We start from the raw sequence: 21,056 nt of genomic DNA, 5'->3' as shown, positions 1-21,056 counted from the left end.
GGGCACTTTTACCCCTCGGCTTATCTGTTTTAAACAGTCCAACGTCATGACACTAATAGTTGCTCCAGTATCAATTAATATTTCAACATCAACATTATTTATACTTGTTGGAATTATTGCCTGTAAAATTTGTCCACATTTATTAGAAACTTCAGGTTTTTCTTCAATTAATTCATTCCTTATATCCTGATCATTATTGTACCTTAACACTCTCAGTTCAAATTGATGCCTGCCTTCCTTCTCCTTTCCAGTCATCCTAGGAAGGCATTTGGTGACTGGTATTAGTTTAATCTATCTCGTTGAGTCATCGGTGGGGGTTCATGAACTTCCACAATCCGTACAGTATGATCCGAGTTATGGTATTCACCCCGTCGCACATTGGAGGCTCCTTCGCCCATTGGTATAACTCCTTGTGCTGGATGAGGACTCGAGGCATTTGTTCCATCCTGCCGATGAACATTATGCTTCGAATTATCTTCCCAAGGTCGAATGCAATTGGGTTCATCACTTGGGTACCTGTTACTCTTATTAATATCACTACTATGCACATTCGCGTCACCATATCGAGGTTTACCTCTAGCACAGTAAGTATCTCTTCTATATTTATTATAATCATTGTTTTTATTGCAACCATAGGATGAAGATTGTCCACGCTCCTGTGATGCGGGTTTGACCTGGTTTTCGGTATTATTATTATTATCATACGTTAAATTATTATTATAATTATTCGTATTACTATGAGTGTGAGTCGACATTTGATTACTACTCATTTGTCTTGCGTCTTCCATAATCATATCTATAGTCAATCACCGACAAGAATTGTTCTACATCGTGGTCAGGAACATTTATTAACTTTTCACGTATATTTATGGGCAACCTTCCCTTCAAAATTCTGATCACTTCCTTGTGAGAAATTGGATCACTCCAATAACGTGTCTTATTTATGTATTTTTCAAAATATTGCCTTAAAGTACTCCTTTTACTGTTAAAATACTCAGGTTGGTAAACCTCTTTTCTTAATTTCTCTTGTTTACTCGACGACCAGTATTTAGTCAAAAAAAGTTGTTCAAACTCAGCGCAAGTATGGCAACTTTCACTTACTTCGGCGGCCCATAATGCGGCTTCTCCGGTAATTTTGGATACTATAAATTGAAGTCGGTCGTGTTCTGACCAGCTACGCGGAAATATTATTTTGAAATTATTGATAAAGATTTTCGGATGCAGGTTGTTCTTTTCAGTGGAGAATGTTGGGAATTGTCTACTTTTAAAAATGCTGTTCTCCACCTTTAAAGGAGACAAATATCCTCGCTGACCAAAAGAATCATCATCTTTACCAACCGAATCATCAACTTCCCAATGCAAATTTTCACCACAATTGTACTTCGTATTATCACATGTTCGGTTGTTTTTCGACCTATTCTCCAAACGTTCGTCCTCTGTCAACAAATTTTGTGATGACTTTCGTTCTAACTCCGCCAATTTATGATTGGTTTCCTTTTGCCATTTAGGTAACTCATCAACTATTTTGTCTTTTATTTTCTGAAATTCGCTAGTGAAGAGCTTAATTAATTCATCATTTCTACTTAGGTGCTCATTGATATTTTCATTTGGCTGGGATCCAATAGTAGTCTTAACCTTGTCTACAATTTCATTTCCTTTTATTTCTATCCATTCAGATAGATCTTCGTCAAGTCTTTTAGTTTGATCTACTAAATACTTGTCAATCCCCTTACGAGCATCAGACTCAAACTCGACTATCTGTTTCGAAAGCTCTTCTATCTGTGCGCTAGCATTGAAACAGCTGCTTTCACACTTAACCATCCTATTGGACAGGCCATCATAACTCTTCGAAACTACCTCATATTTCTTTTCTACGTCATGAAGTTTTCCCATTAAATTATTATATTGCCTTTCTAAGGTGTTAGAAAACTCTACATCTAGTTCTCCAAATTTCGCATTTAATTGAGTCTCCCAGTCCGCCTTTAATTCTTTCTTAGTATTTTCCAGTTTATAATCAAAGGTGTTCAGTTTGCTTTCCAAAGAATCCATTTTAACTTCTAATGAACCAAATTTGGCCTCAAATTTTTCATTTAACTTTTGATTGTCCTCTTTTAATTCCTTATTATCTTTTTCTAGTGAACCAAGTCTTCCATTCATTACACCCATTTGAGTATTTATTGATACCAGCATATCAAACATTTTTTGATTAATATTTCCATTTTGAGGATAAACTTGCTGATCTACTTCCGAAACCTCAAGATCTTTATGTTCTCCCACGCTGCCTACCTTACTTATCATTGTATTTGAATCTCCTAACGGCTCTCAATCAATAACTGTATTATTATCTGTACACGTCTCCTGTCCTACATTGAGCTCATGGGATGCATCATCCCTTTCCTCTTCACTTTCCTCTCTCTCTCTACTCATTACTCTACTCAACTGCACATTATCATGTATTCTTTTCGTTCGTTTTGACATGATTATTCACTACCAAGACATACACTTATTTTCACTATGTATTTATATATATTTATCTACCGAAATCACAAGTCTCAACTTCCTTTTTTTTATAATTATACAGTTATTTTAATCATACCTGGTATTATCGCTCACTTTTAGCGATTATTGAAGAATACCTCTTTCATTGGACAGACTCAATGGCTGCTACAATATTTTCCAACTCTAGGGTTCGTGAATCCGGATGACACTCGACTCGATGCAGCAATCTTCCTCGATCGAGCCCCACGTTGGGCGCCACTTCTACCATCTCTTCCTTCCCCGTCGGCGTTGTCGTGGTTACCGTGAGATACCGTTATACCAAGAGGAAAGGCGCGTCGATCTTAGAGCATGAGATATGATGACCTTAAGCCATTGACAACACACAACGGTCACGGTAGCACCTGATTCCAGAATAGCTGCAGTAGTTAAGATCTACGAACTATCCACTGTTGACCAGGTCCCCAAACTTAACTCGTAACGAGATCCCTTCAAAGCAAATTGTCATAACGATCGTCTATAAAGGCTTCGTACAACGAGAATAAATGTTACGGTTTATGGAATAATAACAGATGCGACCAAACTGTCTTGTCTCTTCTGCTTTATTTAACATAACTTCGTTCACAGTTTCATTTCGCATTCACCACTCATTCACCGAAACCCTTTAATGAACAGTTTTGGTTGCTTAACACCAACAGTCAATGATAATGATACAGCTTTTCTCCTTTTTATAAATTGAAGCCCGCTCTCCGTAATATAATAAAACAAACCGGTCTCAATACCGCGTGCCTCGTGAGACGCGAATAGACTTATCCTTGAATTGACCGCCCTGTAGGTGTACTCAATTTAATGACCACACTTCACTGTCGGCTATTTCGCGTAACTGAATGTCCATTTGTTAATCTGATTATACACTGTAGCTATTTAAAATTCGAACCTATATTTTTCACAACGCACAATTAGCACTTCGTTACTTGTTTTCTTTTTTTTCTTCTAAGAGTAAACGGAAAAAAAAAGACGCCGTATCATCGGCTTAATCGATATAAAGCAAAACACCTTAATATGCCCAATTTTACCTCTTCTTATAGGATCGGCTACCTTACTCATTAATTTATTACATATTATTTCCAATAACGCTAAACAGGTATCGCCGTTATATTTTAATTGTATTCAAAAGCATGTTACTACTATTATGACCGATCAAATCATAACAAATCGCGCGGCGTGCGTTTTTAACGATAACTTTACGCTATTCAAGTTCCGTTACAGCTGTCTTGACTCGTAATGTTACACTATGGTCTAAAAATAAAACACAGTCTATTAAAATGTGGAGTGCAGTTATCCATACGCCAGAAGCACCATACATTGGAGGATCCTCTTGCCGGAGCGAAAAGCCGTGCATCGTAGGACTGTGGCCTATGTGAAGACGAGTAAGCAGGACCTCACTTGTCTTCGTGTCTGAAAGGAGGTACGCCACGGCCATGTAGTGGGCTTTACTACACGCAGCTTATATCAGACACTTCCAGCCTCTCGTCTCATGACACTGTACCTCAACAGCGAGATGAGTGCGTGCAGGGGGCTGGCACACTGAACTAACCGAGGATCAAGACATGCCTCCTTGGCTGCTACATATGCCCTTTCATTCCCTGCAATACACATGTGCCCTGGCACCCAGCAGAAGGACACTGCCTCCCCCAGCCATTGTAGCTTGATGAGGGCACCCTGGACATCATGGACTACTTTATCAGCTGAATACAAGCATTTTAGAGACTGAAGGGCACTCAGGGAGTGAGGAATTTAGCAGGCACGGCACATCTCACCTACTCCAGCACCCTCAAGATCGCAGATAGTTGGGCATCAAATACAGTGTACTCTGGAGGCAACTAAATCTTGAGGACATTATCTGGGAAAACAACAGAGCAACATACAGAGTACCCCTGTTTAGACCTATCCATAAAGACAGCAGTAGAGGAGTGAGGCTCAATTTAAATGTCTGCAAGAGTGAAATCTCTCTTGTACTGCACCAAATCTAAAATTATCCTGGACCCCTGTAGTAACCAGGGTGGCAGACTGTTAAAACTGTGGATTTGGCATTGTACTTGCTCCATACCACGTGAGTCCAGCACATGCCACACATGGATCCCACACGGCCTTGTCGCTCATGGGCGATTGGCAAAATGGCACGCCTGACGCGGACAAGCCACAGTATGATATGGAAGTGAATTTGGAGCTGCACGGAACTTACATGCCTGATGCACCACGACGAGTTGCCGTCAGATTGTAAGTGTCTCAGCACAGAGACTGGGTACGGGGCTAGTTCTTTAAGTACTGGTAGCCAGCCTAATTCCCTCATGCGGACAGTGTCAATGATCCTCAAATAAGAAGGCCTCACCAGTCCATAAACTGTGCCCACGTAGTCAAGCCACAAATATACAAAAGCCTTATAAATCTGAAAAGATGCACTCTGTTCACTCCCTAAGACCTGTGGCTAAGGCACTTTATGATATTCAGGGCTTACACGGTTCTGGCTTTACTGTCTCACAACCACAACAATTTGGAGTCAATTGTGAGGACCAGAAACTTCACAGAGTTTCTAAAATATAGAACGGTGCCACTCATACACGAGTCACGTAAATTAAAAATATGATGAGAACAATTAAAATGCACACATGCAAACTTATCTGCAGAAAACCGTAAACCTGTCAACAGTGAAATCGTCCACAAATACAGAATGATTACAGGACTCCATACTGTAGACATGATACTGTTTACGGCTATGGCAAAGAGGGTAACACTTAAAACACTGCCCTAAGAAACACCAGTTTTCTGCTCAAAACAATCCGACAGCTAGTCACCAATTTGGGACCTACAAAAGCGCGTAGGACTTTATGAAAATAGGGAGGTGGCCACGAAAGCTGTAGTGATGGAGCTGCTCGAGAATACTGTGTCTTCAAGTAGTGTTGTACACATTACTGATGTCAACGAATAAAGCAGTAATTTATTACATGCTTAGCAAGTAATTTATGCTATTTTGAAAACAAGTATTCACTTTTCAAACAACTTACAAGAATTCAGCCAGATAGTATTAACAGTGACCGCCGATTTCAGCGGGAGCACACCCCGCCATTTTTAAGGCAAACTGCAATGGACAGGCAATGTACATGCAAATTTAAAACTCAGCTCTCTGACTAATGCAGGAAAGATAACACACACTGAACACTAGAGCCACCAAAGATGACCAAAGTCAGAGATATTGATAGTGAGACTACGAACTAGCAGGTGAGGTAACACTGACTCTGTCCCTCTGGTTTTTGAGAAGGGAGAGGGCAGGATTCCAAACAGAGTTTAAACATAAACCTCCATCCCTGTTTACTAGGTTTCTCACTAATTTAATCTCAACTGCCTCCTTAATAACACTGTCCCAATATCTGGATGTGCATGCCAATATATCAGTGTTTTTGTATAACATAGGGTGACCAGTATCCAAGCAATGTTCAGCAATAGCAGATCTACTTGGCTGCTGTAACTGTGCCCAGTACATCGGTCTTCCACGGTCCTGATAGTGTGACCAATATACACCATACCACAGCTACGAGGAATGCGATATACACTCATCTTACGTAAACCAAGATCATCCCTAATGGAACCCAAAAGCACTAATTTTTTATGGAGGTTGGAAAACATATTTCACATCGTATTTCTGTAAAATATGACCTATCTTGTTGGAAATGCTTCCTATGTAAGGAAAAAATGCAGCAGACTTAGGTGTCGACTCAGTATTATCATCAATCACCCGATGCACAGTTGGTCAATAGCGCAATGCACATTCAATCTGTCTTTCACTATAACCATTTTGACGAAACGGAGCTTTAAGATGGGACACCTCAGCTGGCAAAGCCTCAGCGTCAGAAACGGCATGTGCCCTGTGTACCAAGGTATGAAGTACACCTTGACTCTGAGCCAGATGGTGACAACTATTAGCCTGTAAATACAAGTCAGCATGAGTATGTTTCCTGTAAACTGCATGTCCCAATCATCCATCATCCTTCTTCCTAACCAAAATGTCAAGAAAGGGAAGGCAACCATCCTCTTCCACCTACACCGTAAAACGAATGTTCGGGTGTATCGAGTACATCACCTGTTCATTGCAGTTTCCCTTGAAAATGGCGGCGTGTGCTTCCGCCAAAGTACTGGCGGTCGCTGTTAATACTACCTGGCCGAAGTTGTTTGAAAATTGTATATGCCAGGAGAGACTCAGGTCTCACATTGTTTACATCTACAGGGAGGAAATGTATTGGTGTTTATGAAAGTTGGATAAACTTCGTAGCTGTTGAGTTAGACTGCAATGTTCTTTGTCATTTTTACTGAGGTGTCGAGATGAAATAATGTCCCAACATTTGCCAAGGTTGTGCACCATACTAATTCTCCTGCCGCCAATCGCATCAAGCAATGTGCTGGCTTGGCTCTTGTTTGTGATCGGATTTGTTTTACTTGTCGACGTTTGGAACCTGTTTCCAAAGAATTGTTTCGTTTTCATTTAATGGTTGCTTCGAAATTGTCTGATTTCACTTGGGATTGGTTGGACGGTGACTCATGGACTCAAGCAGATTGGGAATACAATTCTGTTACTGCCCGGCATTTGGAAAAGTTTGAACATTTTCATCGTTCGGAGTCTGATGTTATATCTCGACATTCTGTGATAAATCTCACAGAGAAATCTTTTGTCGATGCAACCTTATCCGTGCTTGGGAAGGGTTTAAATTTTGGACCCACACTGAAGAGTTTGCCGGTAGCTGATTTTACCAGTTAAACTGAACAGGCAGTTTGCAAATTACCTCCAGACGCTGCAGAGGATGTTAGGAAGGATGCATGCCGTGTGTTGAATTGGGCACGTCCACCCACGAGTAATGTAACAGCAGCAAAAAGCTGCTTTACACTCTCTCAAAGCTGATCTTGATATTGTTATTTTACCTGTGTACAAGGGTAATGCCACCATTGTTTTAAACAAACAGGATTATGTACAAAAGATGCAATGTTTATTATCTGACTCAGTGTATTGCAGAATCGATGCTGATCCCACAGAAAGTGTCGAGAGAAAGACCAACAGCCTCCTGAAGAAGAGTGGTTTGTTGCAGAACACTATCAAGAGTCTTCACACCTACAGTGCTGTTCCCCCTAGGTTATATGGCCTTCCGATGGTATGCAAGGAAGGGGTTCCTTTCCAACCTACAGTGAGTAATATTGGCACACCAACATATCGTGTAGCCAAGCATCTTGCTTCTCTGAGTCAAAAGTTCGTCAGTGTGAACATCATATCAGGAACTCAGCTGATTTCTTACATTGTTTGGAGTGACTGCAGTTGAATGACTCTGATATCTTCGTAAGTTTTGATGTGGTCTCTCTCTTCACTCGTGTTCCTCTGTCTGATTCATTGTGGTTAATTGAGGTTACGTTTGGAGCTGCATTAACTAATCTCTTTCAGCACGTGTTGACATCCACCTACTTTTTATTCAATGACAAGTATTACAAACAGACAGATGGAGTTGCAATGGGTAGTCTGTTGTCTCCCGTGATCGCAAATTTGTTTATGGAAGACTTTGAAAAACGTGCATTAGAATCGGCACCTTTGAAACCCGCCTGTTTCTTCGGATATGTTGATGATACCTTTGTTGTTTGGCCTCACAGTAGGGAGATTTTAAATGCCTTTCTAGAACACCTGAACTCGATCCGCCCAAACATTCATTTTATGAGGGAGGTGGGAGAGGATGGTTACCTTCCCTTTCTTGACATTTTGGTTAGGAAGAAGGATGATGGATCATTGGGACATGCAGTTTACAGGAAACTGTACTCACACCGACTTGGATTTACATGCTAAAAGTTGTCACCATCTGGTTCAGTGTGAAGGGGTACTTCATACCTTGGTACACAGGGTACACGTCATTTCTGACACTGAGCCTTTGCCAGCTGAGCTGTCCCATCTTGAAGCTCCGTTTCGTCAAAATGGTTATAGTGAAAGACAGATTGAATGTGCATTGCGCTATCGACCAGCTGTGCATCGGGTGATTGATGATAATACTGAGTTGACACCTAAGTCTACTGCCTTTTTGCCTTACGTAGGAAACACTTCCAACAAGATTGGTCGTATTTTACGGAAATATGATGTGAAATGAGTTTTCTGACCTCCATCTAAAATTAGAGTGCTTTTGAGTTCTGTTAAGGATGATCTTGGTCTGCGTACGGCGGGTGTATATCGCATTCCTTGTAGCTGTGGCATGGTGTATATTGGCACACTATCAGGACTGTGGAGACCGATGTACTGAGCACAATTACAGCAGCCAAGTAGATCTCCTATTGCTGAACATTGCTTGGATACTGGTCACCCTATGTTATACAAAAACACTGATATACTGGCATGCACATCCAGATATTGGGACAGTGTTATTAAGGAGGCAGTTGAGATTAAATTAGTGAGAAACCTTGTAAACAGGCACGGAGGTTTTTGTTTAAACTCTGTTTGGAATCCTGCTCTCTCCCTTGTCAAAACACAGAGGGACAGATTCAATGTTACCTCACCTGTTAGTTCGTAGTCTTACTATCAATATCTCTGACTTTGGTCATCTTTGGTGGCACTAGTGTTCAGTGTGTGTCATCTTTCCTGCATTAGCCCAAGAACCGAGGTTTTCAATTTGCATGTACATCGCCTGTCCATTGCAGTTTGCCTTGAAAATGGCGGGGTGTGTTCCCACCGAATAATACCTGGCTGAATTCCAGTAAGTTGTTTGACAATTTTATACCCCAGGAGAAACTCAGGTCTTACGTAACTATTCACTTATTGTGTCAATGACGAAAATTTCAAATTCTTCATAGAGAAGAAAGCCTACGACAGAACAACAACATGGTAGGGAAAGGTTGTTACCCATCACACAGAGGAAGCACTGAGTCGCAAGCACTGTGGAGAGGTTCCGCCAAGACCGTGGCGTGTGGAATAAAACGGTGCTAGTAGTTAAGCTGGCCCAAGATGGACTTGAGCGGGGAGACGTCCCACGGAGGCAGCAGCTGCTGGATGGCCTCGATATATTGTGGTGTGGGGTGAATGCCGGAGGTGCTGAGAACATGGCCGAGGTAGGTCATCTGAGGCACAAAAGAAAGTTACTTCTCCTGAGTCGCAAGCACAGATTACTGTCAGCTCTGTGCCCTAGGGTACAATTGTGATGTTGTGATGATTGCATCTGAGGTGAGTAGATATCTAGCTGTAGGGATTAGTGGGGTTAGTGGAGCAGGGAGGGGGAAGGATAAAGGGTAAAAGGGTAGGGGTGATGGAAGATGCTAGTGCTGTCTGAGACATGGTGGGGACAGGATATGGCTGCTAGGTGCAGCATCAGGAGATTCTTCTTGGGGCAGGGAGAGGGGGAGGGGGGGGGGGAGTGTTGGTCGATTTGGGGGAGAGGACCACACAGTGAGGTCACCGGTCCCAACAGATTAGGGAAGGATGGGGAACGAAGTTGGCCGTGCCCTTCAAAGGAGCCATCCCGGCATTTGCCTGAAGCAATTTAGGGAAATCAAGGAAAATCTAAATCAGGATGGCCAGACAGGGGTTTGAACCACTGTCCTCCTGAAGACAAGTCCAGTGTGCTAACCACTAAGCCACCTCGCTTGGTGGAGGGGGAGGGAAGGTGAGAGGAGTGTAGTAGAGAATGGGAATGGACTACATGGGTGAACTGGCATGATAGGAGTCATGTATAATACTCGAGTGGGAGCAGAGAAATAAGCAGACAGAGGACAGTGACTAGTGAAGGTCGAGGCCAGAGTGGTTATGAGAACAAAGAGTATGTGGTAAGGAGCGTTCTCACAGGGCACAATTCATGAAACTGGTATTGATGAGAAGGATTCAGATGGCATAGGCTGTGAACCAATCAAAGTGAAGCACATCATGTTGGGCAGCATGCTTGGCAACTGGGTGGTCTGGCTACTGCTAGCCCACAGTTTGGTGGGGGCTGTTCATGCAGACAGCTCGTTAGTTGTCATGCTCATATAGAATGCCACAAAAATGGTTCAAATGGCTCTGAGCACTATGGGACTTAACTGCTGTGGCCATCAGTCCCCAAGAACTTAGAACTACTTAAACCTAACTAACCTAAGGACATCACACACATCCGTGCCCGAGGCAGGATTCGAACCTGCGACCGTAGCGGTCTCGCGGTTCCAGACAGTGGCGCCTAGAATGCCACACAGTGGTTGCAGCTAAGACGGTAGATCACATGGCTGCTTTCACAGGAGTCCCTGCCTTTGATTGGGTAGGAGATGTCCACGGTGAGACTGTGACTGCTGCACACATATTAACCATGAGGAAAGAGGTCAAGAGCAAGGATGGAGTAGGGATGGACAAGGATGCCACTGTGAGTGTAGTGGTGAGGAAAGTTGGGAGGATATTTCTCATATCAGGGCACAATGAGAGGTAATGCACAGCCTGCCAGAGAATGTGATTCAGTTGCTCCAGTTCTAGGTGGTGCGGGTGAGATGTGCTCGTTTGAAAGTGTGCGAGTTTCCTACTTCTGACAAAAGTTTTAGTCCGAAAGCTCAATACTTCAACCATTCTGTTTTATTGTGCCTGTTTGCGACTCAATGGCTCCTGAGTGATAAGTAGCAATCTATCCTTTCCATATTATTGTTCAAATTCTTTATACAAACTCATAAGATTACCCGTGTTCAGTTATGCCAGGGAATGGGTGATCAATGATCTTAAAGGGAAACTTGTTATTCCATCAATAGCAAAATATTTGTACTTGTTTCGAAACGATGTAAATCAGTTCACATAACATCTGCCACAAGAAATGTTTCTTCCTACTAATATCTGTATCCATGGCACAGTCTTTAAAACTTATTAATATTAAACCAATTCCCACCCACTCTATTATAAACATCTTTGTAATTGAGATGTCATTTGTTGTTTCATGTTACTTACTCCCACAATAAATTAATTCTAATTTTCTCCCATATTGTAGCAACTATACAAATCATAGAATGATGTAAACTGACAAACAATGGAAAATTCAGGATGCAATGTCATGATATTACGAAAAGGAAACTTGCCACTCATTATATAGCAGAGATGCTGAGTCGCAGATAGGCGCAACAAAAAACATTTGTGACAGTCTTTTTGTTGTGCCTATCTGCAACTCAGCATCTCCGCTATACGGTGAGTGGCAACTTTCCTTTTCATAATATTGTTATAAACTGACACTTTTGAGACAGTACCCGAGTCCCACTAAGCCACCACTGCAAGTGCCCAAATGAGACTTGGGTGCTTTTCAAAAAGTGTTAAATTATATAAAAGTTTGCTGAGCAGATGTGACATTTCAGCACTTAACTGGCACATCCAGGAGAAATATCATACTTGAAAGGGGAGTTTATTACAAAAATTACTGCAAAAATAACATACGGGCATATAAAGATGGCAGCAGGTTGCCACATGCATTATGCCAAACTAATATTGGGAAAAAAAGTGACCGAAGCAGAAAACATACCAAGTTTTGTTAAAGCAGTCACCACTTGGCACACAACATTTACATGTTTAAGAGCATTTGTAGACAATAAGGAGAACTTTCCACCAATAGAATCATTGCATCAGTGAAAGCAGCAAACGTACACAAAAATTGCATGTTCAGGCACCAACACATGCAGATTCCCACTTAAGAACACAATATAATAAGCATTTTGCTGAAATTGCACACTACACACTTCACAGTTAGTATTAGGGCACAATGAACCTCTTGAATGGTGTACGAGAATACTGTAGAACACTCAAAAAGTCAAGATAAGTGACAGAATTATTAACAATTACTCCACCTAAATACAGTTTTTCAGACACCAAACTTTATAATGAAGGAATGCAAATTCTCTCACCTCAATCTGGCTGCAAGGTCTCTGTTCTGACGATCTGTTTTCTGATATCCATCCCCATTAATCAGACCATTTTCATTTACTGACATTCCTTGCTCACTGGGGTTCATCCCTGTATCACACGTTTCCTGTTTTGGAAACAAGGGCTGCAATGGGTCTAAGAAGAATTCGTAACTTCCTGCAAAAATCGCAAGTTTCCCAGGAAATTAAACATATTCATTTACAACAGAAAGGAACAATTTTAGGAGGATTTATACATGCTATATTAATAGCTCATAACATCAAGAAACTTAGTGTTTAATCAGACTAATCCCTTCTTTTAGTCAAGTTGTGTCAAAAATTTCTTTTCCCCAATTTGATTCATTACTTCCTCATAAGTCATGCAACCGACAGATCTAATCGTCAGCATTCTTGGATAGCACCACAATTCGAAAGCTTCCATTTTCTTCTCGTCTGAACTACTTATCACCCACATTTCACTTCCATATAAGGCTCCACCTCAGACAAATATCTATAAACACAAAAAAAGACGACCTGATACTTAAATTGATATTAAATGTTAGCAAATTCCTCTTTTCAGAGATGCTTTTCTTGTTATGGCTCTTTATCCTTACTTTGATCATCATCAGTTATTTTACTGGCCACATAGAAGAACTCATCTACTAAGTGTAATGCCTCATTTAGTAATCTAATTCCTTCAGTACTGCCCGATTTAATTTGACTACATTTCATCACCCTGTTTTACTTTTGTTGATGCTCACCTTAAATCTCTTTTCAAGACACTATCTATTCCACTCAACTGTTCTTCCATGTCATTTCCTGTCTCTGACAAAACTACAATGTCACTGGCTAACCTATAAGATTTTATTTATTCATCCTGAACTTTAATTTCCTTTCCAAATTTCTCCTTGGTTTCCTTTACTGCTTGCTCAATGTAGAGGTTGAATAACTACTGGAATATGCTACATTCCTGTCTCAATCCCTTCTCAACTACGGCTTCACTTGTATTTTATTCCCTTCAACTCTTTTACTTTTTATTTCAATTTTAGAAAAGATAGAGAGAACACACCCACCTTATTCACTTGATCTTGCACCCTCAGATTTTCACCTTTCCCACTCTCTACTGAACAACCTTCAAGTAACTTCCTTTCTGGACGAAAATGCGCTCCGAGCACAGCTCGAGGAGTTCTTCATTTCAGAATCGTGTGATTTTTACAACAATCGTAGAGTCGAAAAGTTACCCAGCAATAGCAGACTGTTGTAAATAGTGATGGAGAATTATTACTGTTTCGTACGACTATTGTGCTTACTAAACACGCGGAAAAATGATACAAACTTATGCACCAACCTAATATCAGTGAGTTGCAGTTGGAATTGGCCAACTCCTACAAATGCCTCGGTGTAACACTTTGTAGGGATACAAAATGGAATGATCACATAGGCACAGTCACGGGTAGAGCAGGTGGTAGACTTCAATTTATCGGTAAAATACCGGGGAAATGCAATCAGTCTTCATAGAAGATTGCTTACAAATCACTCATTTAACCCATTCTAGAATACTGCTCAAGTGTGTGGGACCCGTAACAAAATACAGGACTACCGGGAAATTGAACGTATACACAGAAAAGCAGCACGAATGGGCACAGGTTTGTTTGACCCGTGGGAGAGGTCATAGAGATGCTGGAGGAACTGAACTGGCAGACTCTTGAATATAGATGTAAACTACTACGAGAAAGCCTATTTACAAAGTTTCAAGAACCAGCTTTAAATGACGATTCTGGGAATATACTATTGCTCACACAGGACCTGTGATAACGAGATCAGATTAACTGCAACACACACGAGGTATTTAAACACTGATTCTTCCTGAGCTGAATACAGGAATGCAATGGGAAGAAACCCTAATAACTGATACAATGGGACATACCCTCTGCTGTGCAATTTACGGTTGTTTGCAGAGTATAGATGCAGATGTAGATGTAGGGAGGGGAATTGTAACGGTTTGCGTATTTATACACTGATTTGCTATGAAAGTACAGGCACCAGAAGGTGGGACTGCAATGTCATCAGCACATGCTCAGATATGAGCTAGACTCTGTACCCACGGCCTGGATACTGACAGCTCGCTTGTGCACTTACACTGGGATTCACAGCTTGCGGATGGGCTTTCCCAGTCCGCACATGTACAGCCCACAGCACGCTTCTCTGAACATCAGCGTCCCCAGTGATGACACTACAGTTCCACCTCCTGGCTTTTGCAATTTCTTAGCAAAGCAACATATAAATTGACAAGCCGCTATGGTCTCTCTCCCAAGTTGCACCTGAGTAAGATTAGCAGGTGCCTCATACAAATATTGTGCAGGCCGTGTTCAGGATATCCTCCCAAAACCCTGGACCTATTTCAACCAAATTTGGCACGGAAACGGCAGACTCCACAAGTACGAGCGCTGCAGGGTTTATGACGACCTAGTTCCTATAGGAGCAGACAGATAGGCAAAATCTTGTCCGCCCCCTCCCTCCAACTCATAGGCTGCCCTGCACATCAGAAACGTGTCTGAACACCATCGCCCTCCTAAATCGACATGCTTGGCAGGGCAGCCTACATGCCTGGGGGCAAGAAACAGTTTTCCGAGGTCCGACATGCAGGCTGCCCTGAATGACAGACATGTTGTGTTGGAATAGTACCAGCCAACTTTATTAACCTGCTTTGCACAGTAGCCAGTACATCAGAGGAAAATAAATGATTTTCAAGGCCCTGATACCTAGCCTGCCCTATGTGACAGGCATACTGTGGAAATAGTAGTGGCCTGCTTCATTGAGCTGCACTGCACGGGCTACACGTGCTGATGAGCATAACTGGGGACATGTTGAGATTAATACAGGAGGAGATGAACAGAGAGGGGGCAAAAGGAAATGGACAGAGAAAGGGAAGGAGGGAGAGATGCATGACGCAGATGGAAGGTCTACAGGCATACTGGGAAGCGTGAGGAAAAGAAAGAGGCAGAGATCAAAAGAGAGAGGGAGAGGAGTATGAGGTCAGAGGGAGGGGGAGCAAGATATGGTCATGGAGAGGGGATAGTGGAAATGGACAAAGAGAGGGGAACAGGAGATGAAGACACAGAGAGAGTAGGGAGGAGGACATAGATAGACGGAGGAGGGACTATGAGGTGGACAGACAGAGGAGAGGCGATGAGGTGGACGAACAGAGGGAGGAAGAAGTGGACAAAGATGCGTTGGAGGAGGTGTAACCAACACATACGTGGGTGAAGACATGGGGAAAAGGCTACTATTTTCGTAAAGTTCAGACTGTTGAGCAAATAAAACTTGACCAGAAAATATTTATGGATGCTAAACTATACACACACAAGAAAACGAATTGATTGGAAACCGGTCAGGATTATAAAACAGTTATTACATCATAAATAGAATTACATAAGTAGAAATTTGTTGTAAGATATTTTTGATTGTAGTGATCTGTTACAAACCTGCTAACATCTCTATCATATCACTGCTCTGATCAACCAGCACCTGGGCCAGACTGTAGATGTAGGGAGCCTGGAACTGCGCAAGTTCCTTGGACAACTCACACAGTTTGCCGCTCAGCCGGAGAGAAGCAGTCAATGGAAAGCGTGTAGATGTCGTGCTGAGACACACGAGGGCGGGCTCCAGCGGGTACCGAGATCCTGAAAGAAACCTTCAGATAATGTGACACATTTCTCACCTACCATTTCTCAGTTAAGACCTCTCCAGAGCCTCCACATTACCCCCTACTAATTCCTTATGTGTAACTAAGCTCTAATATTAAGCCTTCTGACAGATTAAAACTGTGTGCCAGACCCTGACACTAGCCTTAGAAGTCCCAGTCTGGTATACAGTTTTCATCCACCCAATAAGTTTTACAACAGCATACGTTCCATTGCAGAATGAAAAATTCCACCTGGAAACAAGCTGTACACTGTGACTGAGCTGAAAGTGCATATTACAACCTTGTAATGTCTGAGTTTCACCCTGTACTCTGCCATTATCTTTCATTTTAATTTCAACTGTATCTATTATATTAGCAACTTATAAGCAATTTGTGTAACTGACAATAGATACATGATTTCAAAAACAAGGAACTACATTGTAATGCTTTCTCAGAAAAATTGATGGTTTACAACTTTTTTGTGTTGGCAGTTGAGCTGTAATTTTTTGTATACGACATTTCGAGAAGTTCTCTAGTAGTGTTCCTCCACGTGTTACTCACTGTTTGGATTCCAATCAGCTGGGCTACCCGAGCATGACTCACAAATGATACTCACAGCTTTACTTCTGCCAGTGGCAGCTGATCAGGCACTGGTGGAAGTAAAGCTGTGAGTAAAGGGTCATGGGTCATGAGTCATGCTTGGGCAGCTCAGCTCGGTAGTGCACTTGTCTGTGAAAGGCAAACGTCTCTGGTTCGAGTTCCAGACCGGCATACATTTTTAATCTGCCAAGAAGTTTCACATCAGTGCACACACCACCGCAGAGTGAAAATCATTCTGGCATGATGTATTTTAATAGCATTGTGGTGCAAGCAATGAATTTCTGAGACAGTATAATAAAAGATGAAATACAGAGCAGAGTGGTACATAATTAGAACTAATATAGATAATTAAATTAATAAGAACAGAGGCTTTAGTCCAGAATCTTGCAACCAGTTTGCTTATGGCACACAGGAAAACATTTCAGCGTTATCTCCTCTCATAAATGCCTATTAAGACATTTTTGATGAAAGTTATTGTCTTTTGACATGTACCTTACTTATAGACCGATGACCATGCTGTCTGGTCTCTTTCCCCAACCAACCAACCAACCTTACTTATAGCATTACTTGTGGTTTAGCATACCATTTTGGTTCATTGTAACTTTCTGTGAGACTGATTTATTCTCTGATGGCACCAGAAAACAAATGCTAGGGCAGCATACAGCATGTCTAGTCCACAGTTTGGTTGGAATTCAAACAGAAGGAAACTCCTAAGGGAGACACCTAAGGAAGTTCTCAAAATATTGTTTAAAGAAATTTACAACTCTGTTACAAGCCCAAAAAGTTGTGAATCATGAAGAAAATAGCTTATTCTTCATATTTCCCTTTCCTGATGACTTACAGACTCATTTTTTGGAGAAACTCAACTTACAGGAATAGTATTAGATCTGACTGCCCCACATATCTGAATATTGCACAATTTAACTGGCCAGCCAAATGGACACACAAAATGAGGCCTGTTTTAGACTGTGTCACGCAGCCACTGTAGACTACTATGGTAGAGTGCACTAGCAACAAATCATGACTGGTAATAATGAGTTCAAAGGGAATGACTTATAGATTACTTTACATATCTTTATGTATATAATGAGAATAATAAATACTTTTTTCAAATTAGTGAGCTAGGATTACCACTAGTCTTCAAAGAAAAATTTAAAATTAATTTTATAACTTAGTTTAGAAGTAACATTAGCACTGTAATACAACAATACTTTATAGGGGCAATTCATTTTATTGTAATGTACTTAAATAAAGAGTACATATTTAACTTCTTTCAAAATCTAAAAAATCCCTCACTGCAGAATCCTCGCAATACAACTAACATAATGTAACGTAGCATCAAACGTAACTCGCACTTTCTTCTCAATACAATGACTTGCTTCACGTGTGGTTTGAAGTTATTCTTACACTTTGAGACAAAGAACTGAAGAAAGGTCTAATTTTGTGTGTTGGATCATGTTGTAGCTGACCTAGTCTTACGAATTTCGTGTTGTCGTTCAAGTGCAACATAAACAAAATGAGATCTGTCTCTACTCACTGCCTTGCTTGCCCATGAAGTATTTATAAATGCGTCCTTTGACCAATAGTCACTTATTTTTGGCAACTTCACTACACTCATATGCAAAATAATAGAGAAAAACAAGTACATTTCATGTATCTTTACTGCTGACTGTTGTTGCCACATAGACTTCCTTTTCACAGACTACTACTTATTCACTTCACTTCATAAATTTTTAGTCCTGCATACCTGCTTGTTTCAACTTCATTACTTTTATCATGTCATTGTTGAAAACACTGAAGAGCATTCAAATTCACTACAATTTTCATCCATTTGCAAAGTTACACCACTAGTACTATTGAACACAGGTACATCAGGCTGGTTGTCAATTCTTAACCAGTTGCTCACATCAGAGACCACATTTTGCGATTTATCAGGACAAGCAGCAGTACTCCAAATATCAAAATAATTTGAGGCAATATTTGCTTTTGTAGTAACATGCATATTATTCTGCAATGATATTTTTCAATAATATAAATCAACAACTGAACTGTTGGAAGTTTCAGAAAATATGTCTGAAGGTTCGCAATCAATATCCCCATCAGAGTTTTCCTCCTCTGATCTTGAAGAACCAACAAAAACACACGCAACACAAACATGCAAATTGCACTAGGCCCAAACTGGAAGTTACACGATTGTGTGTGTGAAAATCAATCGTTTGTGGCCTACGCTCAAGCTGCACACTCATAGTGACCTCTGTCAGAAAGTAAATGAACTACTTTTGCCACCTGTTCAACTCATGAAACAAACAGCATTACAAATGCATGGGAAACAAAGTTATGTATGACATAAGGGCTCCGTCCAAAGAGGTGTGCTTACAGGAAGATATTGCGTAGGGGTTTGGAGTGGAAAATGTTAATGAACTGCATGGAAACATACTGAACATTTGTACAAAATTCTGCTGAGCTCGTTGCCCTGTCAAGTCGTTAAACTGTTGTATGGTTGCTGCTGCCTACTCCAATGCCATGTAAGATAGTATTTTGGTTGCAAGACTGTTGCACCCACTGCAGCTTCCCAATGGCCGGGTCCCAACATGTGTTTAACAGTAGAAGACCACCTTTATTGAGAGGTTATCATAAATTTCTATTGCAATCACTTTTTTCATAACAGTATCGCAGGAACTGTATCTCAATTCAGTAACCGGGCTCAGTAAATGGGAAAGATTAGCTAGTTCCTAAATAGGCATAGAATCAACTTGGTCTTCAACACTCCAGCAAATATTCCAAAAACTCATGAGGTCTCACAAAGCCAGGAAGAGTCAAAATACCATGTGGATATGGTCAGTTTTATGAATCTGAAATATCAAAACTACCCTGAGAAAGCCTACTTACAAAGCATCGAGAACATGGTGTAAACTATGACTCTATGACTATATTTCAACCATCTACATGTCACTCCTACAGGGATCACAGAGGCATTCAAACAGCCACTCTTCCCGTGCTCTGTACATGAATGAAATGGGAAGAAGTGGATGTACCCTCTACCATTCACTTCACAATGGTTTGCAGAGTATGGAAGTAGAAGTAGATTGTACACTGCAATCAACTCCCTTTGCCTGCAGTTAGAACCAGCTTAACAGTGCCACATTTCTACTGCATGTTCTTGCTGTTATTCTCCAAGATGTTAGCCGCACATGCACATGCACTTGCGTGCGTGTTTCGGGGGAAAAGGGGGGGCGGGGGGGGGGGGGGGGCGGCATATGTACGTGAACATGCACACACACTATAGCGCTGAAGCAAGCTAAATCATCAGTGTACTATTCATAGGGGCACGACAAATTCATATTTGCAATAAATGTGAATACAGATGTGAATTCTGATTCAAAATCTACAAATGCAAAATTACCTAATAAATGCTGACTCATAGGAAATTGTATCCAGACTATTTTATCAGAGACAGTTTGAAACAGATGTTTTTTCTGCACACAAATATGGAGATTATAGCCAATTCGTCGAAGCCTTATTTGCAAAGATAATGTGTGTAAAAACATGTTTGCAAAATAAAATGTGCAGGAATGCAACAGCATATCTGTGTGACCCACTAGCATCTTAGGCACAAAGTATCAGACACATTTCTGTGCTAGCTAAATTTAAAAGATGGTATAATGCAGACACTTGAATGTGGCAGTTTTAGGTGGTGGATGTTCTGAACTGTCGTGGTATCGAACACCAGTACAGGTCTTGCCTGAGTGATCTCATTTACGACAATTTCAACTTCTGCAAGCAAATCTGAAGTAGTTGTTAATGAATGTTATGTGTTGTGTGTTGCTCATTGTTTACTATTCTTATTTTGAATTTAGTGAGGAGACTAACTCCGGTCCGGCACGGAGTTTGATTACAGGGTGTATACGTAGACAAGGAAATACACTTTTTCCCACGAGAAAATACACTTCTACCATGTTCAGTCACAGTATACTTTCCCACAGAACTGTAAAACTTATTAATCCTTTGAACAGTTAATGTTTTACACATCATCGGCGTAGAACTTCCCCGTCACTTTAGAAAATGAAATCCAGCAAAAGAGGTCTTGCAAAGATCTTTGATGATGTGCAACAACATGTACGCTGCATATTTTCATATTAAGATATGCTGCATATTTTCATAATTATGCAAGTGTAAATTCGAATTCCACCAAACACGGCACCTAGTTTCCAAAGCACTGAAATCAAGATTGCCATGCCCTTTTGTAAGCGAATCACAGCTCTTGTCGCATGACCTCGCCAGCCAATGACAGCCAATATTCAGAGCATAGGACACGTGATGTAGTCAGCTAATAGCAACATCACTGTTCAGTAGTGTAAACACACATATAAGAAAA

The 21,056-nt window shown here is 41.1% G+C and overlaps 1 protein-coding gene across 1 annotated transcript in view; it reads right to left on the bottom strand.

The window, feature by feature from the left end:
• Positions 1-21,056, bottom strand: part of LOC124551227 (putative ATP-dependent RNA helicase DHX57) — a 239,536-nt gene that overhangs the window by 171,036 nt on the left and 47,444 nt on the right. The window contains exons 7-8 of the mRNA XM_047126220.1: positions 15,882-16,079; positions 12,400-12,574 (exon numbers count right to left, since the gene is read on the bottom strand). Of these exons, the coding sequence (XP_046982176.1) occupies positions 12,400-12,574; positions 15,882-16,079 (373 nt within the window). The remainder of the gene's footprint in view (positions 1-12,399; positions 12,575-15,881; positions 16,080-21,056) is intronic.

The sequence above is a fragment of the Schistocerca americana genome, chromosome 9, assembly GCF_021461395.2.
Source record: "Schistocerca americana isolate TAMUIC-IGC-003095 chromosome 9, iqSchAmer2.1, whole genome shotgun sequence".
In the NCBI taxonomy this organism is placed as follows: domain Eukaryota; kingdom Metazoa; phylum Arthropoda; class Insecta; order Orthoptera; family Acrididae; genus Schistocerca; species Schistocerca americana.
This window is presented reverse-complemented; position numbering and strand designations above follow the sequence as displayed.